The sequence below is a fragment of the Aphelocoma coerulescens genome, chromosome 1 (genome assembly GCF_041296385.1).
Source record: "Aphelocoma coerulescens isolate FSJ_1873_10779 chromosome 1, UR_Acoe_1.0, whole genome shotgun sequence".
NCBI classification, from domain to species: Eukaryota; Metazoa; Chordata; class Aves; order Passeriformes; family Corvidae; genus Aphelocoma; species Aphelocoma coerulescens.
In genome coordinates, this window is record NC_091013.1 from 15,689,089 (window position 1) to 15,711,617 (window position 22,529).

General features: G+C 37.3%; 1 protein-coding gene across 4 annotated transcripts in view; it reads left to right on the forward strand.

The window, feature by feature from the left end:
- MAP3K15 (mitogen-activated protein kinase kinase kinase 15) overlaps nt 1-22,529 on the forward strand; it is an 85,312-nt gene that overhangs the window by 43,217 nt on the left and 19,566 nt on the right. For all 4 annotated transcript variants that reach the window (XM_069001907.1, XM_069001988.1, XM_069002142.1 and 1 more), the window contains 9 exons: nt 124-230; nt 9,345-9,515; nt 10,367-10,479; nt 11,507-11,666; nt 12,317-12,467; nt 12,874-12,981; nt 14,328-14,377; nt 17,284-17,379; nt 18,801-18,888. In XM_069001907.1, the coding sequence (XP_068858008.1) occupies nt 124-230; nt 9,345-9,515; nt 10,367-10,479; nt 11,507-11,666; nt 12,317-12,467; nt 12,874-12,981; nt 14,328-14,377; nt 17,284-17,379; nt 18,801-18,888 (1,044 nt within the window). The remainder of the gene's footprint in view (nt 1-123; nt 231-9,344; nt 9,516-10,366; nt 10,480-11,506; nt 11,667-12,316; nt 12,468-12,873; nt 12,982-14,327; nt 14,378-17,283; nt 17,380-18,800; nt 18,889-22,529) is intronic.

Below are 22,529 nucleotides of genomic sequence, written 5' to 3' on the forward strand. Positions count from 1 at the left end.
CTTAGGAACAGTCACCTGAGAAACTGTGTAGTGACTGTGATATATTTTAGTTCAGTGATGCTTTCTTCTGCTTTTAGTTTATTCTACTTCAATCTTTTTTATCTTTTTATAATTTTGTCCCAGGATTATGATGCTATGGTGAAGCTGGTAGAAACACTAGAAATGCTTCCTACCTGTGATCTGGCTGATCAACACAACATTAAGTTTCATTATGCTTTTGCATTGAATCGGTAAGGATGATTCATTGAAGTTCTTTCATTTCATTGCTGTTCCATATTGGCTTATATATAAATTTATAGTGCAGATAATATCAAATTCCCTTCCCTTTCTGCACACATTAATATTCATCACAGTCATCTCTCCTTAATCCCATACTTACTGTGCACCAGGACAGTTTGTAACCTTTGAAATTGTTGTTTTCCTACAACGATCGCTTTGTCAACAATCAGGAGAGAGTGGATCTGTTCCAAAGGCCGCCTGACTAACTGCAAAAGACTCCAGTGATACCAAGGGGTTCTTGGTCAGTCAGATTGTTTATTCTGAGTCACTGATTATTCTGAATGACTTGAAAAGTTTAGTGTGATAGAGTTGTGAGTGATTTATTAAAGTAATAGGTAACAAGCACTGCTTGATCCATGAATACACAGTCATGGTAGAGTTTCCTTGAAGGACTGCAAGGTCATCGGGACCTACAGGGACATCACTACTTTAGGAAACACTGAAGTATTATTGAACTCTCCTAGTTAGGTACAGATTTTTGTAGTACCTATGTATAGTAATTACTCAATTTCTAAAGAAATTACATTATGTCAGAGAAAATAGATCCTATGCAAATGAAACCACATGTAATAATAAAAGTAACCAGCCAGATGCAATCCACATACTATTAAAGATTGTGACCTGCAAGCTAATTTAAAATTAGCATTGGACAACATCAGGATGGCATAAATCAAAGGGAATAAGAACTTAATAATAGATCTAGAAAACCAGTTCCTATGTCATTTTATGGAAAATGGTAATAAATCTGGTCCTATCTGACAGTTTCATCAGACATAAGAGTAAACACTAAACTATTGCGCAGAAAATTACTGCATATGGATTTAGCCTTATTTTTCAGAATTTAAAAAAAGTATTTCAGGAATTTGACTCAAAATATTTAAATTTGCTGGTAAGAATAATGCTAGGATCATGCCTTGTCCTTAGGTAATGTCTTCATATAATTAGTTTTAAAACTTTTTCATTTAGATGTGCATAACAAAATTGGCAAGCTCCTTTACTCTCTTGGTCTTCAAATTCTTTGTATTTTGAGCAGCATGTGAAACCCATGCCATTAAATCTTGTTTTGACAATGCCAATAGCACTCTGGTAAGACAAGGTAGAATTAATTGCTCATGCACATGCTTTCTCTGTCAACAGCTTTCATTAAATTGATTATTAGCCCAAACCAGCATGACTCTCCTTGTTTTCTTTTGGGAACAATTTAGACATTTCTATAGAAAAGGTTTTTCAGAAATAAATGGCTGTTTTTTCATTGGTAGGAATGCAGAATGTAGCTTCCACAGGTGTTTATGCCTTTTTCAAACGAAATGATGGACAAAACTCAAAAGCTGAGACTTAAATATCTTTTGAGCAAGTCCATTTAGTTCAAAATGACCCCTAAAATGTTTCATTTAGCATCTTACTTCCATGAAATTTTTTAATCCCTAATTTTGTCTGTTTTAAAACCAAATTATTTTTAGTGAGTTCTATCAGAACCTGTCTTTAAAAATAAAGAACTATGTTTTCACTTCATATTCTATTAATTTCAGGATACAGAACAGTATTAATGTTGCTCAGTACAGCTGATTGAGGCTGCCAGGAAAAAAACACATCACATGCAGAACAGAATTAGCAGCTGTAAGAATATCTGACCCTGCAGAATATTAATATGTGCCTAATTTCATTTAAAAGTATACTAGAACTGTGATCCAGAGAGAGTAATTAGTTTATTTCCTCTTGGATTCTCTAACTGAGTTCTCTTGGCCATTAATCTCACTTCCATTGTCAAGTCAGTTATTCTACTGCTGCAGAGCCAGTGCTGTGGCAGAAGGGCTGCAGGGTTGTTTCTGGGCACCTCAGGGCTCTGCTGGTTCAGCAGGTGGACACAAGCCCAGTGTGAAGTACAGTTGTGTGTAGGCCCAGGTAAACAAGTAGTGCTAAGGCAAGGGACCAGGTGTGTTTTACTTTAGGCACTGCAGCATTCCAGCCTAGCTACATGTCCTCTGCCTCAGAGCTAGCCTGGGTCTGACCTGGCTTGGATCATGAGCAAAGCAAGCCTGGGCCTGGCTGGTGGGTGCTGTGCAGACAGGTACTAAGGCACTTACTGTCATATGTAGGGCAGGCAGACACTTCCATGCTGATTTCTGGAACCCTGATTCATATGGCAGGTGTTTAAGCACAGCCCCTCTCCTAGATTGCTGTCTTCCTCTCTGGTTGCCGTTTCAGAGCTGAATTGAGAGCATCTTGGATTTGTTATCTCTAATGTCTATTATCAGAAGCTAACAATGAGTGTTTGCAATGACAGGCTTGTGCTTGTTTCCAAGCCTGGGCAATCTGAATATATCACTCTCCCAGGTGCTTGTTTAGAAGTCCTAGGGAGAAAAAGGCTGTTCCTTTTCCAGTGTCTTAAGCTAAGTAATTTGGCTGTAACACAGGAACAGAGCAGAGTGCTGTCTTCTGTACAGACATGGGCTGGTTTAAGACGCTGTTGCCTCCTAGCTGAGATGTAAGTCTGGTTGTATCTTAATTTAAACCTCTTTAGGTATAAGTTCAGTCCAAATGTGCAACATGAATATTTTCAATATTTGTGTTCACAGCTGTGGTGGGAAGATGCTGTGCAATTGAGGGCTGAGTGTTCCAAATGTTGATGGCTGTTTGTTTCAGTCCATGGGTACACCTTGCCTGGGAGGCAGGCACTGTGTAAGGACAATTTTCTAATTGGTCTTATTTACCAGGGCTGGAGTTACCAAGTTCTGGAAGGTTGCAAAGAAGCCCAAGAGTATGCCAGATTCTGTTCAAAACAGAGTAGACTTTAAAACCAAACCCAGTCCTGGCATGAGGCCAGAACTGTGAATATTTCAGTCTCTTTCCAGGGCACTTCTATCTTCCTTTATATTAAAGATGAGGACAGCTGCAGTCACTATTATTTAACTCAGCATGCTGTGTTTTAACGAGCAACATATTCCTGTACCATAATAAAAGAAGGCAATTAACAAATGAATGGTGTAATAGGGTGCAAGTAGAAAATCACTAGTAATTGGGAATAATAGTGGCTACAGAAAATTGTTCCCATTGATAAACACTGGGGTATTAAAAATGTTCTGTTCTGTGATTACTCAAATTTAGTAAAAAACATGTGGGCCTCCTTATTTGTATATGCCTGGTTTTCATGAAGTACCTGAACTGTATATGAGGGAGGGGAAAAAGCTAGCTTTTTTCTTTGTCATATCTGTCTGGAGGCTTGCAAATTTACTTCTTTTCAAAGCCTAATTTAGGGTCTTGTTTTCCTCATTCACTGTTTCAAATATTGAAGGTTCTACAATAAAATTACATCCTCAGTAAAATGTGTCTTAACTCAGTGTCTTGGTTTGAAAGACAGGTGTCTGCTAAGGAAGGCAGGAGCCTCCCTTGCAATGGCAGATGCGACCCCCTTTCCCTCCGAGTTATTATAATTTTGAAATCAAGGGGCTTTTAGGCAAAGATGTGGGAAATAGGAATAACAGTTCTTTACTATTATATATCTATATGTGTATAACCAGTCAAACAAACACCAATAACTCTGGCAGTAACAGCAAACAATCACAGACCCAGTCCCAGCCTTCTCGGCTGTCGGGCCCTTTCCCCTCGGGTGCAGTTCCGCTCGCAGCCGGCAGGGGCGCTGGCGGCTCCCGGTGAGCAGGGCAGGTGCGATGGTTCCCCCGCGGCTGCAGGGGGCGCTCCGGAGCGAGCTCGGGGAGCACGCGGCACCGGTGCCCTGGGATCCCGGGGAAGGATGGAACAAAAAAAAATACTTCACAAACCCCTGGGCAGCCGATCCCGGCGTCCGGCCGGACCCTCGGGACCAGCAGGCTGGAACGGCAGGGACGTGCACAAATCCTGGGTGGCAGACCAGGTGTATCCAAACGGGGAACCCCCCAGGGGTCGGGGCAGGCAGGGCGAGCACGGCTACAACGCAGCGAAGGCTCAAAGCAGCAGTGGGGGCAGGGCGGCCACAGCCCGGCTCCCAGAGAGGCAGGGAAGGTGGGCTTGGGATCCCAGGGCTTCTCCAGCAGAAGGAAAAAAAAAAAAAGCAGCCAAAGAAAGCAGCCTCCCTCTCTGTCCAAATGCCGAGACCACTGCCCACACACCCAGGTGAAACAAAAGAGTAGCCAGAATGCCCCCACTCCATAGCCAGCTCTTTTGTTTTTCTTAAGTACCCAGCCATTTGTCCCCCTAGCAACAAGTATGGGGAAAAATCCTTTAACAGAAAAAAAAAAGCCAGGAGAGTTCCTAAAACCCCAACACTCAGAAATTAGTTTCTGGTTTTAAATGAGAATGCAAGTGCAATAACTCTAACTCTAAAATGAGTTGTCGTATTTCTTAATAGTTAAGAATTTTTTAAAATGCTTTTGCTGTTGATTTCTGTACAGTTAGTAGTAGTTCAGGTCATCTGCTATGCAGTCATTAAGACATGAAATTAAAAGGAAGCCAAAGCTGGATTCCCTTGAAAAAATACTTTTCATTAATACAAGAGTTTTTTGTCAAATATAGTTTTCCCCATCTAGATAGATGGAAACGAACCATACAGGGGAAGATGTGAACAAAAAGCTGAAAAAAAAGAGATTACACTACCTGTTGTTACCTATAGAGTGAGCTAATTCTTGTTCCAGTGAAATCCATGCTTTTCCTGTTAACTTTGTTGGACAAAGGCCTGGTTCACTGAGTGTAGTTCTAGCTCTGTAACCATGCCAATTCTTTAAAGCTGGTAAAACCAGCCTGTGAAACAGGAAGAATTTTTGGTTTAGAAATATTTAAGACTAAGCCTCCTTATAAAGACTGGAGTGTAGAGAAGGATTCACCATCAAGAGGATGGATTTGGAGGGCAAGAGAGGAGCTATGATATCAAAGAGAAAGGACAAAAAAATAGAGAACTTGTTTCTTTACTGTGTGTTCCAGCTGTTATTCCAGGTGAGAGGCTGAGGTATGAGTTTGTTGCCCTACAGAGTAATTCAGAGAGGTAGAGGAGGAGTGGAAAGTTGGATAAGTCAGGGAGACAGATGCAAGAGGCTTGTGTACACCAGGAAGTGAGAAGACTGCTTCTGTGATTGAGGAAACATGGTAGAGTCAGCAGACAGATAAATCAAGTGGCAAAACTGCAGTGAGCAAGCTGGCAAGTGAATCAGCCAGCAGTTTCTGGAGGATACAAGCTGTCAGGCAAAACTAAACTGGCAGCAGAACACTGGCACTAATTTAGAGGAGGTGATTAGAGGCTATAAAACTGGCCTGCAGGACAACTTTTGTTTTAGGAAAAAGAATTGCTATGTAGCCATTTCTGTCTGAAAAACCTTAGTTTATTGAAGATTTCTTCATACGGAAATGATAATATATCAGTGATCATTCCTTCAATTTGATTTTTTTCCCCTAATCCTAATAGTTTAGTTTCCTTTTAAAAATAAAGCTTAAAACTGTACACAGTACTGAAGATTAGCGTGCCAGGTATTTTTAAAAGATAGAATGATTTTTTTATTTTTAAGTTTTACTCCTTTTTTATTTCCTTTTAATTCCTAGCATTGTGCTTGGAGGGAATTTGGCAGTGTTTTATTGAGCACTAGGATATTTTCATAATTGACCTAGTTTTTGTAAGTAACTTGAAGATCTCTTTCTTAACTGGTAGCAGCTTCTGCTGCTATTGTGTTCAGATAATGTGGATTGATTTTCTCTGTTTGGTTTCTGTGCAAGTTTTCACAAGGTAAGGTTTACAGTAAGAGGATTAAAATGCGCTAACAAAGAAACCAGTAAGAAAAAAAAATAGTTTTATGAAATGCTTTCCAAGGCCTATGGGGTTTTTTTAATATAATTTCTAAATAAATTGTAATAGTACTCTTTTTTCTTACCTCATTGACCATTGAAACTGTGTTTTGAAAGAATTTTCAGATTGTGATTAGTGATTCTAAAAACTGTGCCCCCTAAATCCAGAAAAAATATGAAGAGTAGCTCATATTTTCACTGGGTGTCTCTGCAAACTTCTTTAAGGTAGAGCATATCTTTTCCCAAATGTGGAGAGTTTAACAGATTGTGTGTTGAAGAGCACCACTGAAAAATGCCTATTTCAAAATTCTGTTTCATTCCTAAAGTTGACTTGTTTGTGTGATACCATGAGGGACATTTGTATTTCAGTGCAAGATGGCCTGTGACCACCAAGGAGCATTAAAATGAACTGGTGGGGTCCTTTCTGTAGCAGCCTATAGGGATTCTGCGCTGGCTTATAAAACTTCATATTCAGGGGATACACTTTGCAAATCTCACCTGGTGCACCAAGTTAATCCATAAAGAGAACATTTTCTGCCTTCCTTCTCATGCCTGTGCGTCATCATATACAGTGTTTCAGCTTTCCCTATTCAGAGAGGCTGTGGCATCTCCATCCTTGGAGGTTTAATAGATTCAGCTTTTCAGACACAGCCAAGGCTGCCATGGTCTAGGGCTGGGAGATGGACCTGCTCTGAGATGGAGATTCTATTTGACCTCCAGCAGTCCTTTATGACATGTTTTTTTTGTGATTTGTTCTAGTGTGGCTTTAAATGGGGGCTGGGGAGCATTAGGAAGCTAATATAGTTGAGATTGGTTAAAAGAAAATAGAAGTCAGTGCTAAGCCTTAAGGGTTTAAGGTAATCTCTTCTACTGTTGATAACATCACAGACCTCTTTCAAGGCACCTTGAAACAAATTATGAGCTGTCAGGCATGCTGACCTGACAAAGTGTGGGGTCTGAAATAAGAAATGAAAATCTGTCTTGGTCAAGCGTAACAGGTTCTGCATATTATCCAACAGTATATTTTCATACTGACTTCAGACAACTTGCTTGTAGCCTATATCATCTTTCAGGTTGTTTAGGTTTTTTCTTGGTTTTCCTTCTCTTTTTGGGATGTAGAAGCTGGTAACTTCCAAAATTTGTAAATTATTGTAATTGGTGTGTTGGTTTTGTATTACCCAATGGGCATTGAATTCTGCTGCAGTGAAAAACAGGGTCTAATATAAAGATACCAAAACTGGTTTTTGTTTAATAATATCCTATTAGATGAGTTTATACTTGTCATGTGCTAAATTTTGTTGAATTTAATTCTTTTTAACAGTATGTTTTGCATTATAAGAGAGAGAGATATCTTCCATTTTAAGTCCTCTAGTACAGTATTTATTTAGGGCTTGGTCCTTTGAAATGCTCTCCTACTGTTGTATTTGGTGTATACAGGTTCATCCTTTGATGACCAGAAATGTTAATCTGCGCAGTGTCCCATTTTAAGCAGTGCTTTGCTTTGTTCATTGTATTTTTTCTTTAGTTATGCTTTTTTCAATCAGTACATAACACCTCTTTATATTGACATTAATAATTAACCTGTTTTCACATAAGGCAGACTTGAGTCAAGTCTGGGAAAGCAGTGGTTTTTAGATTTTCTGTTTCCATGCTGAAGTGCTCTGCATTAAGTTCTAGTTGTGTATTTCTTGTGTTTTCAGGAAGAGCTCAGAACACATGACAGCTTCTGTGATCACAATATATAAAATCAGGGAGCTACTGGACTTTAATTTTAGGGCCACTTTTGTTCTAAGCTCTGTTTATTCAATTTTCTCTGCGTTAATATTAACAACAGTGAAACTTGGGTATTCTTAGTGAAAGAATCCAGTTTGGTCAGAAGAGGTTTGTTGGTTAGACCATGCTGATCTGTGCAGTGGATTTACCCCCACAGTTTTTACCTCCTGTTTATTTTGTGTAAAACTGAAAAAAGATATTAACTTTCTCCCTGTGTGCTCATTAGAGACAACCAGTATTTATTTCAGAGCAATTGATCTGAAGAAAAAATTCTTTAAAAATATTCAAGTGCTTGCTGTAAAAGTTTATGCTCTGCCGGTGACATCAAAGGCAGGATAAAGCCTGCACAACCAGCTACAAATCTGTTTAATCTTATTAGATGTTTTCCGTCACCTAACATGCACAGAAGCCTGAATTTTGCTACAGATGTGTTGTTACTGGTCTTTATTGCATCAGCTGGTTACCTACAGAACACAGCCACTTTACAGTAAATATTAATCCTTTTGGGGCATGCAAGTAATAAATTTACCAGAAACCATTATCTGCTACTGGTATTGCTGACAAAGTAGTCATAGTCCATGTAGGCCTGTTCACGAACGCCTAGATAGGGATTGGAAAATTGTAAACAGTTCTAAAAATGGGTTGGTAAATATTTTAAATCTCTCCGGTGATGAAAAAAGTGTTGAAGAGGGTATTAAACTCTTAAGCTGTGTTTGCATTACTCTTGCAAATAGACATTCTTGTTTGTTCTGACTTTCTGCAGTAAATATTGAGTTCTAAACTTAGAAAAACAACAAGGTAAATGGAGGCAAAAATTCTGATTATTTAATAATATTAACAAATGGAAATGTTATTTAATCATTGATTTCTTACTAATACAATGGTTAAATGTTTGTCAAAAGATGCTGTATGACAGCTGTTTATTTTCCAAATCTTTTGCTAATCTGAAGAATTTTAATTAAGAAATACAGTTCAATTTTGCCCTTTAATTCTCATTGTAGTTCAAAGGCTCCATATTGAACTCTGTCATTCGTTTGGGTAAGATTGGATTGACCTGGCTTCTCCTGCAATTAGTTAGTATTTCCTGGTATTGTTTCTGGATCCTCTGAATTCAAGATTACAAATCTTGGACATAGCTGAATGATCTGTCACACTGAATGCTGAAAATGGCCATTTCTGTTAAGTGTTGTCAGGAATGAACACTAAACAAGCACTCTTTTGTCATTGCAGGATGTGCAGTCTGTCTGTGTATACAGGAAGGAATCAAGTTAGGTGGTAGATTTTTATCACAGAGTTCTGGGTTTGCATCCATTCCGATGTGGGCTACACAGAGACCAATGATAGGAGAGTAAATTTGGATTTTATCAGTCAACCAACAATCATGCAGCAGTCAAAATAAAGTCAAGTGTGTGTATAGTAACGATGGATGGATTGTGGGATAGATGAGGGATACTGTTGTTCTCCCATTTTGCAGTTACTGTTTCAAGTCTGAACTAATTTATTTTATTCTCTGTATTTGATTTCAGAAGAAATAATGCAGGTGACAGAAAGAAGGCACTACAAGTTATGCTTCAAGTACTGCAGACATGTGATCACCCTGCTCCAGACATGTTTTGCTTATGTGGGAGGATCTACAAGGATATGTTTCTTGATTCTGACTGTAAAGATACCAATAGTCGAGATCATTCCATTGAATGGTAACAGAAAAAAAACCACCAAAAAAATCTGTTTAAAAACATTTTCAGACTTCTTGCTTCTGTATATGAAAAGCAGGGCTGTAATAATTAGAAGATCAGTTCTACTTATCTCTGTTTTTCAGGGTCCTGTTTGAATAAGTGGTTTACTGAGCATCAGATCTTTGTATATGTATTTCCTTGGTTCTCTTTATAAATTCCCCTGGAAATTGAATCATGCACATTATTGGGAGGGATGTTGATTAACCGGTTTTTTTGTAGAGTAAATATATAATTAATGTGTCTCAAGGCCAAAATGAAATACAACTGAGATCATGGACTTGGTCCTCTGTGCAAGGATGGTTTCCATGCCGGATCCCCAGGAAATGCAACGATCTACTGTATATAAGGAAAAATAGTGATAAACTGTGTCATAAATTTTCTTAAAACATTAAGGCATGGTATGCATATGCACGTAGGCTCTCACTGACATACTGTTCACATAGGTATGTTTGTATAATCATATAAATTACCTCTGAGTACAATAATTTTAGCACTGTGGGTTTGTACTGTAATTGTGAAATATTCTCCCCCACTACCTCTCTTCCCCTCCCCCCCCTCCTGGAACGTGGATGCAGTGAACTGGATCTCTTGATCCATCAGCTAGTGGCAGGCATTCAGCCTGTGTCAGCTGTGTCTCAGTTACCTTAATGAATATGGGGCTTTAAAACAAAGGGTTTGGGATCATTGGTGTCAACTAGCCATATAATCCTTACAGTAAATCAATAGCTTAAAATACCTACCAAAACTTTGCACTGTTTCAGTTCTTCTAAACAATGAGATGTGAGTTTGTGACTCTTGACTCTTCTCTGCAGGTATCGCAAAGGATTTGAACTCCAGCCAACTCTGTATTCTGGAATTAACCTTGCAGTTTTGCTGCTTGTTGCAGGACAACAGTTTGAAAGCTCTATGGAACTGAGAAAAATAGGTAAATTATCCACACACAGTGTCACAGACAAGTTTCTGCCTCTCTCTCTCTGAAGAAAACAAAATAGTGATGGGTTGCCTAGACAGAAAAGGTAGTTCAGGATTTTTAGCGGTGAATCTTGGATGGCACTCTAAAGCACAGGAATCTTGGAGGGACATTTTCCCTCTGGCTGCCTTGGAGAGCTTTCTGGTAACCTGGCCCATCTAAAGGGCCCCAGAGATGGGAGAACAACAAAGGACCAACTTCAGCACCATCTGTAAACTGCTTTTACTGCACCACAGAGATTATCCCATTGCAGAGCCAACAGGGCACAAAGACAGGAAGAGGCATTGTGGCCCAGCTCTCCTGAGGAATGCCAGGGATGGGTCCAAAGGGTTTCTGTTGTCACCGAGTTGAGAGATAAACAAGAAGTATTGCCTGAAAGGATCTACCAGGACAGTTAGTAGTTGCCTACCTAGAGTCAGTCACATCTTCCATGTACATGCTAACTAAAACACATCACTTTACATTTACAAAAAAATCCCATAATAGAAACAGATATGCAGGACTTCCTAGGGAGATGATAGTTGAACATTGTATTTGGAATCTGATCTTGTCTGAAATGCATATTTGAGCCTTAAACTTTACAAATGCAAAGATGGCTTTAAATTATTCCCCTGACCCTGCTCTGAGGTGGACTTGTGTGGACCTCTAGCCATGGATCTCTTGCAGTAGGTGCAAATGAGAACACAGATTTGTGCATCTTACACTAAAATCAGAAGGCAGATAGCCCAGACAGGAAGCAGAGGTTTTTCAGCACTGTGTAGTAGGAGTTCCGACTTTTTGAACTGTACTGGGAATGTGACATGCAGATCCTGCCTCTGTGTTGTGCAATGTTGTTTTCTGGGGAAAACTCACTCCACTTTATTTTCATCAGTAATGCTTAATCAAGTCTTAAATTAGTCTTTTACTGAGAGTCTTATCAGTAAAAAACACAAAAGAGTGTTTTACTGATAGAAAATTGTGGTTTCTAATTGAAATTTTACAGGTGTACGGTTAAACAGTTTATTGGGAAGAAAAGGAAGCCTAGAAAAAATGAACAATTACTGGGATGTGGGACAGTTCTTCAGTGTGAGCATGCTGGCTAATGATGTTGGTAAAGCTGTACAAGCTGCAGAGAAGCTTTTTAAATTGAAACCTCCAGTGTGGTATGTGGTAGAAGGCTGTAGCTCAAGTGCTAAACTATGGGGAAATACACGAATTTAAAAAATCATGCAGTCACATGGATAACTTAACTGGGTTTTTCCATCTTAGATTGTTTGCAGCTCTGACTTTAAATTCTCTTCTTTTATTATGGGAAGGAAGGGGGCAGGTGAGAAATTAAGTTATCCAACATTGTCAGGTTTATATCCCATTCAAGCACATATTTTATAATTTTATGTTTTATATTATAATTTTAAATGTTACAAGAAAGAATTTGGAAATTAGTAATTATTCCTTGTGAAGCAATTGTGAAAAGATTGTGAAACCATTGTTTTCAGAGTTTAGCTAGCTGCTGCTTCCCTCCCCCACCATCTTCTAGCTCATCATATCCTGTCTAATCCCTACGTAACTACTCATGTAACTATATCCATTTGCAAAAAGCTATTGTTCATGAACATCCATGTGAGCTTACGACTTAAGGCTTTGTCTAAACTTGCTATTCTTTCCAGAAATCTGTAAAAATAAACACTACCATTTCCATTATGGTAGGTTTTAAAACACATTTCATTTTGGATGTCTAAGTCAGTTAAGTGCTTTTAGAATCTGGTCAGATTTTGTTTTCTCTCTGTTAACTCACTAATTCAATACATTCTAGGTACTTGAAATCATTAGTTCAGAATCTGATGTTAATTCAGCGTTTCAAGAAACTCACCATAGAACACTCTCCTAAACAAGAAAGATTGACTTTCTGGCTAGATATAATTTTTGAGGCAACGAAAGAAACAACTAATGGACTGAGATTTCCAGTAAGATGTTATGTCCAAACAAGTTTTGTATGTTTTATGTTTCTGGATAGGATATTACAAGAATTGGAAGACTCTAAACACAATACTTAAAAGCTTACCTGCCTGTTATTTCATTGCATGAAACAAACACCTGTACTCTCTTAATCTTTATGCTAGAAAAAAAATTAACCCACCACTTTAAAAGCATTCTAAGAAATCCTTGTAAGTCTCCTATAACAAATTGTGATAATGCTATTCTATTGTTCATAAGAACACAGACTTTTCCTGCCTTGTCTTGCCCTCCTGTCTCCCTTGAAAACTTTTTAATCCTTACTTCAAAATTACCTTTTGTCTATGTCAGAGCATCTGAAGATACTGTAGTGTATTAGCTGCTGGTTTATTAAGGAAAAATGCTCTCTGTCTTCAGGTTTTGGTGATAGAACCAACTAAAGTCTACCAGCCTGCATATGTTTCAATTAACAGTGAAGCAGATGAGAGCTCTCTGTCTTTGTGGCATGTCTCTCCCCCTGAAATGGTAAAACTCTCAGCAGATGTGTCAAATGTACTCTGATTCATTGTTCATAAAGTAATTTTTTGCATGTAGATTTTGGAACACTTTACAATAATTTAAAATTTGCTGCATTTCTGTGGAGCTCAAGCCTCAATATCTCTTTTGTGCAGATACTAAAGGTGACATTTTACAGAGAAAGTAAAAGGAGTCACTGTGATTAGAACTCGAGTGATTTTTGATGTCATTTAGATTTAGCTTATCTTGACCATGTCTCTTAGAAGTGCGTGGGTTATTTTGTTTGCTCATAATATTTCTCTTTAGAAGTCTGTGATTTTTGTTAAGATGCGGGTCAAAGTTAGATTAAAAGATAAAGCCCAGTATTGGATTCAATGTTTTAGACATTTTAAACTTTTACAATTATAATATTAGAAACTAGAAAAAATGGCAGCCTATGATAAATAAGTGTCAAGAACTAAAATATTTGGTGTCTTGGATTATTGGATAAGGCATAGGGGATTAAGAAAGGAGCCTACTCACAGTTATGGACAGTGTTAGCTCTTAAAAGTGAGAAATAATTTCAGTTTCACATTGAAAGACTTGAAATCTGCAATGTATTTTGCCACACTTTCTTAATATTAGAACAACATAGATGGAGAATAGACTAAGAATGTAGAGAGGCAAATTGTGGAAAAGAAGCATGTTGGAGCAGGGCAAGACCACATAATTACCTGGATCTGTGAATAATTTTTCCAGTACATTGTTCTACTTCACTGTTTCAAGTGAATGTGTCTGACACAAGTTTGCTTTATGGAAAAAAAATTTGATGCATATCTGACACTGCTAAATAGGATTGAGCTATTAGCTATAATTAGATTTATGGAGGGCTACAGTCCTAGACACAGGCAGTCCTTCCTCTGTTTTCCCTCCAGTGTATTCCCTGGGCCAAAGCTGTTGGCTCAAAACCTCTTGGGGAGATGAGTGAATTTACCTTTCCCTTTGAGCCTAGATAAGAGTAGGGCATAGTCTGCTCTATGTTTCATGTGAAATATAGATGTATTGCATCAAAACATAACTTTGGCAAATTGTGCTGCACAATTTATTCTTCAAGTTTAATTTTACATGAGGAAATGCAGCCTTTGCTTCCACCCTGTGCCATTTATAATTATTTTTTCTCAAGTGAGCAAAATAGCAATGTATGTAGAAGTTCTTTACCCATGTATCAATTTTATTTAAAAATATGGGAGGAAGGAAGAAAGAAAGAAAAAGAGACATGTTGGAAAAGCTTTATTTTGCTTACCATGCTGTGACTTTGTTTTCAATATTAAATCAAGGTTAAACTGTGGTTGATTGTATCTCTTTGTTCTTTACAGAAACAGATTCATGAATGGAATTTTACAGCTTCTTCCATTAGGGGAATAAGGTTGGTATGTCAGTAAACAGTTCAGTGTCTTTTTGTGTATGTTTTATATTTTCCTTAAGTGGGAAATCTGGATTCTACCTTAAATTTCTCAATTGCCTGTTACAAAAGCTTATTCTGTCCAACCTGCCTTGAAATGTCTCAGAAGAGTTTGCCTTTCATTGCGTAGGCAGAGCTGTACATTTCTCATAGGAACACTCAGATCTAAGAGGGGTTTTGGGTGTCCATATTCTCTGGTAGACTTCCATGTTTTCAATTATGCAACTGATTTTTGTACATTTTTCTAAATGTTTCATTGAAGTTATTGCCATCTCTATGTTTAAAAACACGGAGAGCAGAAGGAAAGAAGAGCCCTTAGCTCTTCTTGCTTCCTTCCATAAGTGAGAGAAGAGTTTGTTTTCCTTTAAGAAAAGGAAACCATGGTATCTGTTCTCTGTTTGGAATTCAGAAATGCTTCTGATATGGGTTTATTTTAAAACCTGCTAGCTAAAACTTGGATTATTAGAGAAATGATAAATGAGGCATAAATGTAGTTTTTGCTGAGGACATAAAAGCATTCTTTCTCAAGGACTAGCCTTTAAGTAGTTAAGACAGTTCCATTTTGTGATGCTTAGATTAATGAATCTAGTCACAAGTAAATGGGTCAAAATATTAGTACCAAGCAAGATTAGAATATTATATGGAAAGAACAGGATTGTTCTGAGAACTGAAAGGATAGAAAGTATTCACATTTGTTGTTAACAATTGCAAAATGCATTACTACATTTAGAAGGTAGTGTATGTATATTAAGTTGGCTGCTTTGCTGTCTGAAGGGTGAGAGACAGGAGAGGGGAAAAAAAAAGAAACCTATCTCCTCTCTGTCTGAATTATGCAGGCTGCAGCTAAGAATCAGAGGAACTGTAAGTACAGGGAACACCTGGTGGACTTTTGTCTTCTCTCTGAGCTCCTGAGTCACTACACTGGTGGATCTGGCCTTTCTAGGCACATAAATGAGTGTTGTCTGGGGCCACTTAGGTGTGACTACATAAACTTAGGTGCTTAACTTGATTCCAGTACAAGAATAAATTCAGATACCTGATGGTTCTGTAGTTCAGAAAGGAGAGGGCGTCTAGGCTTTGATCTTGACTCAGATTGCCTGAAGTTTTAGATTCCAAGTTTGTCTCCCCTGAACTTGTATAATTTGCCTGAGCAAATAAGCTCAGCAAAGTATTTTTCTGAATAATGTGAGTGGTGGTTGAAATCCCAAAACTGTGGATTTGAGCATAGATTCTACCATAACTCAAGTATTTTCTTTTTACAAAAAGCAGGTTTTGGTTTAAATGAATTTTATGTGGTATTTTATTCTACTACTCCAATGCAGTGTGAATTACTGAAGTCTGTGGAACTGATTGAGCATAACTCAGCATAACGTTACTGTACCATATTAATTACCTTCAGTCAACATAATGTGCAGAAATTAATCTTTGAGAAAGATAACTTTAATCAAAAGGAAGCAAGCAATTAATTTCATTTGCTTTGATTTTTAATCACTGCTGAGGATTAAAAAGCTCAAAGGGGCAATCTTTTTTAAATTTAGTGGAGTTAGATGTTTGCTTTGTATGTGGCAACTTAAAATTTCTATAGTTTTGAAATTGCATTAGTTTAATAAAAAAATTGTAGCCTCAGTGAACATACACTCTCTCAAGACCCTTAAATTGTATTTATGCTAACCAGTTCATCTTATATAGACCATACATGACACTGTTTATAATGCAGTATTGTTACTCAGACACTGTCTTGTCTATCCTATTTACCCCTAGAAGAATCACCTTGCTTTGTCTCTTAGTTCTCATGTCAGATATGTGCTCATCTGACTTGTTAGACTAGAAATTGCTATACTAAATGAAACTAAAGAATTGCATAGTGTATTTTCACATATTTCTAAAAAATTCTTCAGGCAAAATTTGGATTTTTTTGAATGTTTTCCGCATAGTTCTTAATGATGCTTCAACAAGCAATACCAATTGGTCATCTAACATGTGGCAACTTTACTGCAGTCTACTGTCGTATTATTTTAACTAAATGGCTCAGCAGAGGATAAGGGAAATAGAAGAGTTTGACTAAACAGATCAGGCAAGAATCTAAGAAATTTTATTAACTTAAGGCACAAAAAAACCTGAATAAGCCTAACAACTTGGCATTATGTAGCAAAATACTGAAGTGCAAGTGTTTGGGATAAGAGATTAATTCCTAGATTTATTTTCATATTGATACTGTGTTTTATGGCATTTCACTTTTAGGCTTCAGTGCATTTAGATGGGATATATATGGCACTGGCAAGACACAATATGCAATAAATAATCCCTTTTTCAGAGTTATTGCTGCAATTTGGAGTAAATATTGATCATCCCCAAACTTGTTTATCTGTGTTAAGGCCATAAAAAGAATAGACTGAGAAGGATCTGCTGCACTGTTGGTGTTTCCCAGTTCAGTTTTATTGTAGGAGCAATGGGATTATAAAAACCTGAAGTACTTTTCAGTCTTTAAAGCAAGATTTTCTGGGTAGCTAAATTAGTGTCAAAGCGATTAACTTTGCATTGAGGTGTCATCAAATACCAAGGAGTCTGATGGAATTGTGTGGAAGTGGAGGTGAACAACAAACCAACCTCAATACACTTCAGATAAACTAGTATTTTACCGAAGTAAGCAGTAGCTTATTTATCCAATTGGAAATAGGATTATAGAATATATAAAGAAACTGAAAACTCCTAGTTATAAGGAAAATATATATAATTGCATATTGCTTCTGATGTTATTAACTGTGAAAAATGTTTCTTAAGTGTTCATAATTTAAAAAGACCCTCTTCGTCGCCCTATTTCTTCTAATAGTTATATCCAAAATAATATTTTCCTAATGTGAATTTTACAGCATTTCCAAGTTTGATGAACGATGTTGTTTTCTTTATGTCCATGACAACTATGATGACTTTCAAATATACTTTTCTACAGAAAACCAATGTAGTAGGTGAGTTCAGTTCGTGTGGGTGTTGCATGCCTCATCTATATCCTAAACAAAATTTTGTAAAGATTGAAAACCAGTATTTTTTCTTGAGAAACAGATTATTTATTTCTTCACTTATTTTTTCTTGATGAAGAAGCAGTGTAAACTCAGTGATTTTTAAGGTGATGAGGGCACCCATTATAGTTCCTGTGTATTCTGATTAGTTTATCTACAAATCATTATGTCTGAAAAAGGCTTAACCAGCTTAATATAACTTACAACTATTATCTTATTTTTCTTTATCTTGGCCATGTCATGTAAGGTGTTTCAGGTTCCCTTATGTGTCTGTTCAGTTTGATTTAAATAAGAGAATCTAAGTGTAACAAGAAATTTTAACTTACATTGTGTCACAGATCCATGTTACTGATTGTACCTGTACTCAAATATTTTGTGATGATCTGTTGTCTCTAAAAAGTAAGCAGGCTAACTGAATTCTAAGCCTAAATCTTTGCAGACCAAATTCTGCCTTGTGACTGGTAGTTGCAAATACACCTTCCGAATGATGTAGGAGGGAGTTGTTAATACATGTTAGGTTTTGGAATACAATGGTATATTCACTGTTTCTTGTAATAATTACTATCTATGTATTACATGGAATAAACTCAGGTTAAAGAAAACTACGAGCTTTGCAGAGTGCACTGCATAAAAGGTAGGAAACACTAAAATTAATGTCACCTTCTCAGCCTTAATTTGGCAGTGCAATTTGTGTGTCATGAAACATGGTCACATTTTTAATGCCTTATTCAGTGCACTACAGCAGTCAGTTCCAGGGATGTATCTCTGTTATTTAATGAAAGAGATGTATGAAATGAGATGATGAATATTTCATAATGTTTTTTAATAATTGTTAACCATTTTTTATAGAATTTGGAAAAAAAAGAGTGACTCAGGCACGGAACTACAGAAAAAAATGGTCTTGTACTTAAGTATCTCTGTCCCAGAGAACTAGAAATTAGTTAAAATTCTTTTCTTCTAACCACATTACTAATTTTGTACTTTTGGCTTTCTGAATACCTGACAAGAAGCTACAACATCTGATTTTCTGAAATACTGAATAATCACACTTGCAGTGAAACAGGTACTGAAAAAGTATTTGAGTTGGATCTACCAAGATTTTACTATGCAACTACAATAACAAGTAACTATTGGGTTCTGCTACAGCAAATAAAATAATTTTATAAATAATGAGGCTTTTCAGTGTGTGTTTGATATTCTTCATCATTTAAAACAGGATAAATATGGAGAAAGCTAGTAATGAAAGAAACCTGTGAACATGTTAGTCAGTTTATTAGCTTGAAAGCAAAGCCCAGCTTGCAAAGAATCTGTTTAGTCTGTTTCCAAAAGGGTATGCATCTTTGATCTTGTGCTATTTATTTCTTTTTTAGATTCTGTGGTTTGGTGAAAGAAATTTTGTCTGATGCAGTTGGCAGTACTTTGGAACTAGAAGGAGAAATAGATGGAGACACATTGGAGGTATGTCAAGGATAAAAGATCTAAGAACTCTGAAACTTGTTCTCAGTCTTCCCTGGACTTCAATATCAATATAGTAGAAAGATAAATAGCATTTAAACTCCTTAATTGTATATGAAGTTTAAAGTCTTTCAAAATTATTTGTACATGAGATTTGCATTCATTTGAAAAAACACACTTTTTTAATAAAGTGGGCTTGTTACTGCTGTAAAGTGTATAAATCCTTAATGAAGTTTATTACTGTGTTTGTATTTTCTTGCAAACAATGTAGAGATGAGAATCAACTGATATCAGCTGGCTCAAGTGGATAAAAAAGATAAAATATTAAATAAATGTTAGGAAAAAGCCATTTACAAAGGTACTTTATTTTTTCTAGCTGGTACCTGATACCGTTACTACTCCAGGTAATTTCATTCGACAGGCTTCTGTCCCAGAGATATTGCAGGTATTTAGGATCAGGTTAATACACTGTGCTTTTTTCTTATCACATTAACATGCATGTTAGGAATCCAGTAGCTGTAGGCTTTCTTTATAATTAGTACAGAGAGGAAAAAAGAAAAAACAACCAACTTGGAAAGGGTTATTCACATTTTATGAGGCCTCAGGTTGGGATAGGTGAATCCATGTCTTCATAAGACATAGTGACTCATAGCAAATGTCCCCATTTGTAGCATTAAATACATACCCTGTATTTATTAGTCTTCTTTTATTTGTTTTGAAATATGAAAAGCCACCATATAAAGTAGGTTGTAAGTTCTATTTGTGGTGAAGCAAATTTAATCAATCTGATTAATGAGCACGAAAACCTTCCTGTGGCTTGTTTGAGCTGGGCATCTTTTTGATTGTGTCTCATTCCAGCAATTCTCTTAGGCTGATGATTCAGAGCAGCTCTTCATGGTAGTGAGCATTTTGTAGGACTTGAGGCTTCAGGGGAGGAAAAAGAAAATATAAAACTCTCTGCTGTACTGTTGAATGTAGTTGCATATAGTGGGAAAGATGAGTTTTTGCATTAGTTTGTTTATTTGTTTATTTGGCCACAGAATTCTTTCCTCAAGTGAAAAGGACAAATGCACACATCTGTTAAGCCCAGTTTAATACATACATGTGTGGTCTTGACCCAGCTTCAGGGCTCTGCCTTGGTACAGACAGGGTATTATCTATAGCTGCAGATTTTTTTGTATTACATAATTATGTACTCAGCTAATAGCAGTACAATCTCCATGCAGCACAGTCTGTTCAGCTGTATAACAGTCTCAGAGGATGTGAGCTCACCATGGCTTGAGCCTTTTAAAAACTGAACTGAAAACATCTCTTGACAATGCATAGCAGGAAACAATCCTGCATGAATGAATGACACATGGAGATGTGACTACAGAAACTAATTTTAAATCTTTAGGCTGTGTCATCCTACCCATCTTGAAGTTTTCACAATTGTCACCTTGTACTTACTGTCTTAGGACACTAGAACAGAAATCAGGATTTCTGAAGGAGACAATTAATTAGTTTAGTGTATAAATGAATGAAGACACTTAATGCCTTCCTGAAGCTTGAGATGCTACATTTAAGAAGTGTCAACAAGGAAAATGCAGCTTTGTATGGTCTTGATGGGCTTGACTAATACAGAAAAATCAGTTCTTACTGTTGATAAAATAACTGTTTCTATTTGGGGAAGAGGAAGAAATAACCTGCTGCAAAGTCTGGGGGAAGAAAATCTGATTTCAGTCAGAATCCTTATCAGAATGTTGTCACAAGGGGTTGTATATTTTATATATAAACTGCAGCCTACTTTTACAGCTAGAAAGTATTTTGAAGGAGTGTGAATGTTGCAGTTCATTCTGCCTTAGGGTATTCCCTTCTGTATATTAATATGAAAAAGTGCCTATCACTTTAAGAGTACCTGCTGTACCCCAAATAGTATATTCTAGAGAACACTCTGCACTACAGAAGGTCAGATATGAACACTTGTTTACTTTTACCTAATGGTTGGCTTTCATAGCCAGTGGATCACTTATTCAGACTTTTGGCAGCCTGCAGTGGTTCATTCAGTATTTGTAGCTGTTGGGACAAGAAGAGGCAAATATAAAGTGGCATCAAGTATATACAAGTCTATTAAAATGTCTACTAACCAGCACTGAACTCTGAATTCCAACGATTTTCATGTATCATGGGACTGAGATGGGAGTACATAGGTTTCTACATGGTAAAGGGTTTGGCTTAGGACCAGTCTGTTGCAGATGGAGTTGCTGTCAATCCTAAATTCTGCAATGTGCCTGCTGTCTTTTTTTTGCACAGTTTTATGTCATATGATAGTGTGAAAGCTGGATGTGCTCCTACCAAAGAACCTGACAAGTTTTGCATATGGCGTTTTGGGTCAGTTATGCCTATTGTGTAACAAGATTATGTTGTGATCTGTGAAGTGCTGAAATGCAGTAAATGAAACTGTGCTCAAGCTGTGCTCAGTCCAGTTCAGTTCCACTGAGTAGAATATGCTGTTAGGATAAACGACAGACGGGTTTCCTTTAGCACATTCCGTACAGCAGCATGAAACTTGCTGTCTTTGCCGAGGTGAAGAGGGGGAATGTCAGTGACACGTGGACACTGGCAGCAGAGCTGCAATGTGAACTGGGAAGGCACTTCAAAGAAATATCTCAAGGCTGTATTCTGTATCAGAGAGTTGTATTGGACAACGCAGAAAAAGTGGTCGTTGACAGAAAAGTCAGTAGTTATGTCTGTTGTAAAAAGGTTTGTTGTTTGTTTTTTTTAATAGGGCAATCACATGAAGCCACAGAGAATACCCTGCAGTTTTCCCATAGGGGACATCCTCTTGTATGTGGGAAGATACGAGGGGAGGTCTGTGTACTCCTGACAATATCTGAGACTGTGAAACTGTCCAGTTCCTTTCCTCCTTTATCAGTTCCCTGATTTGCATCATGGGTGTGCTGTTCAACTCAACTTCCATAAGAAATTTGGTTTTATATAGTGTCTGGAGTACACTTTTATTAATCACCATTCACTCCTTTAGAGTAGGAGAGCTCTGTCACAAGGTCACTATATAGGACAGGACCATGAGGTGGTGTAAATTAGCATAGCTTTACTGAAGTCAGTGAACCAGCAATGATTTAGTCAGCTGGAAATATGACCCAGCATGTTTCAGCAGCAGTGGAAACCACCACTTCATGTATTTAATAATTCTTTGACAAGATGAACATTTTTTTCTGCATTTTGGAAAAAGCTCATAATGAGAGGGGAGTATGTCAGAAATTAATTTTGCTGTGGCTAAGCTCAAATGAGAGTCTTTGGTCTTAATGTTCACCCACTATAATGGGAATATTACTTTTATCTATTTATTAAACCATTGGTTTCAAAATTTTAGGTTATGTTCCATATATTTACATGTTCTGAAGGCTCTGTCAGCAGTTCTTAGAGATGATACATTAATGGGTTCTTTTGACAGTACTGTTTCATTGAATTTGCTTTAGTGGTGTGTTCCTTGTTTGGATGAATGCGTCATTCTCAAAGTTAGTTAAGGAAGATTGTATTACAAAGCAAGTAAGATGGAAATTTTACAGGTTGTGTAAAGCACCAGGCTGGTGGGTAACCTGCTGTCCTACAGCTGCACTGCAGTAACTCCTCTCTGCTGTACT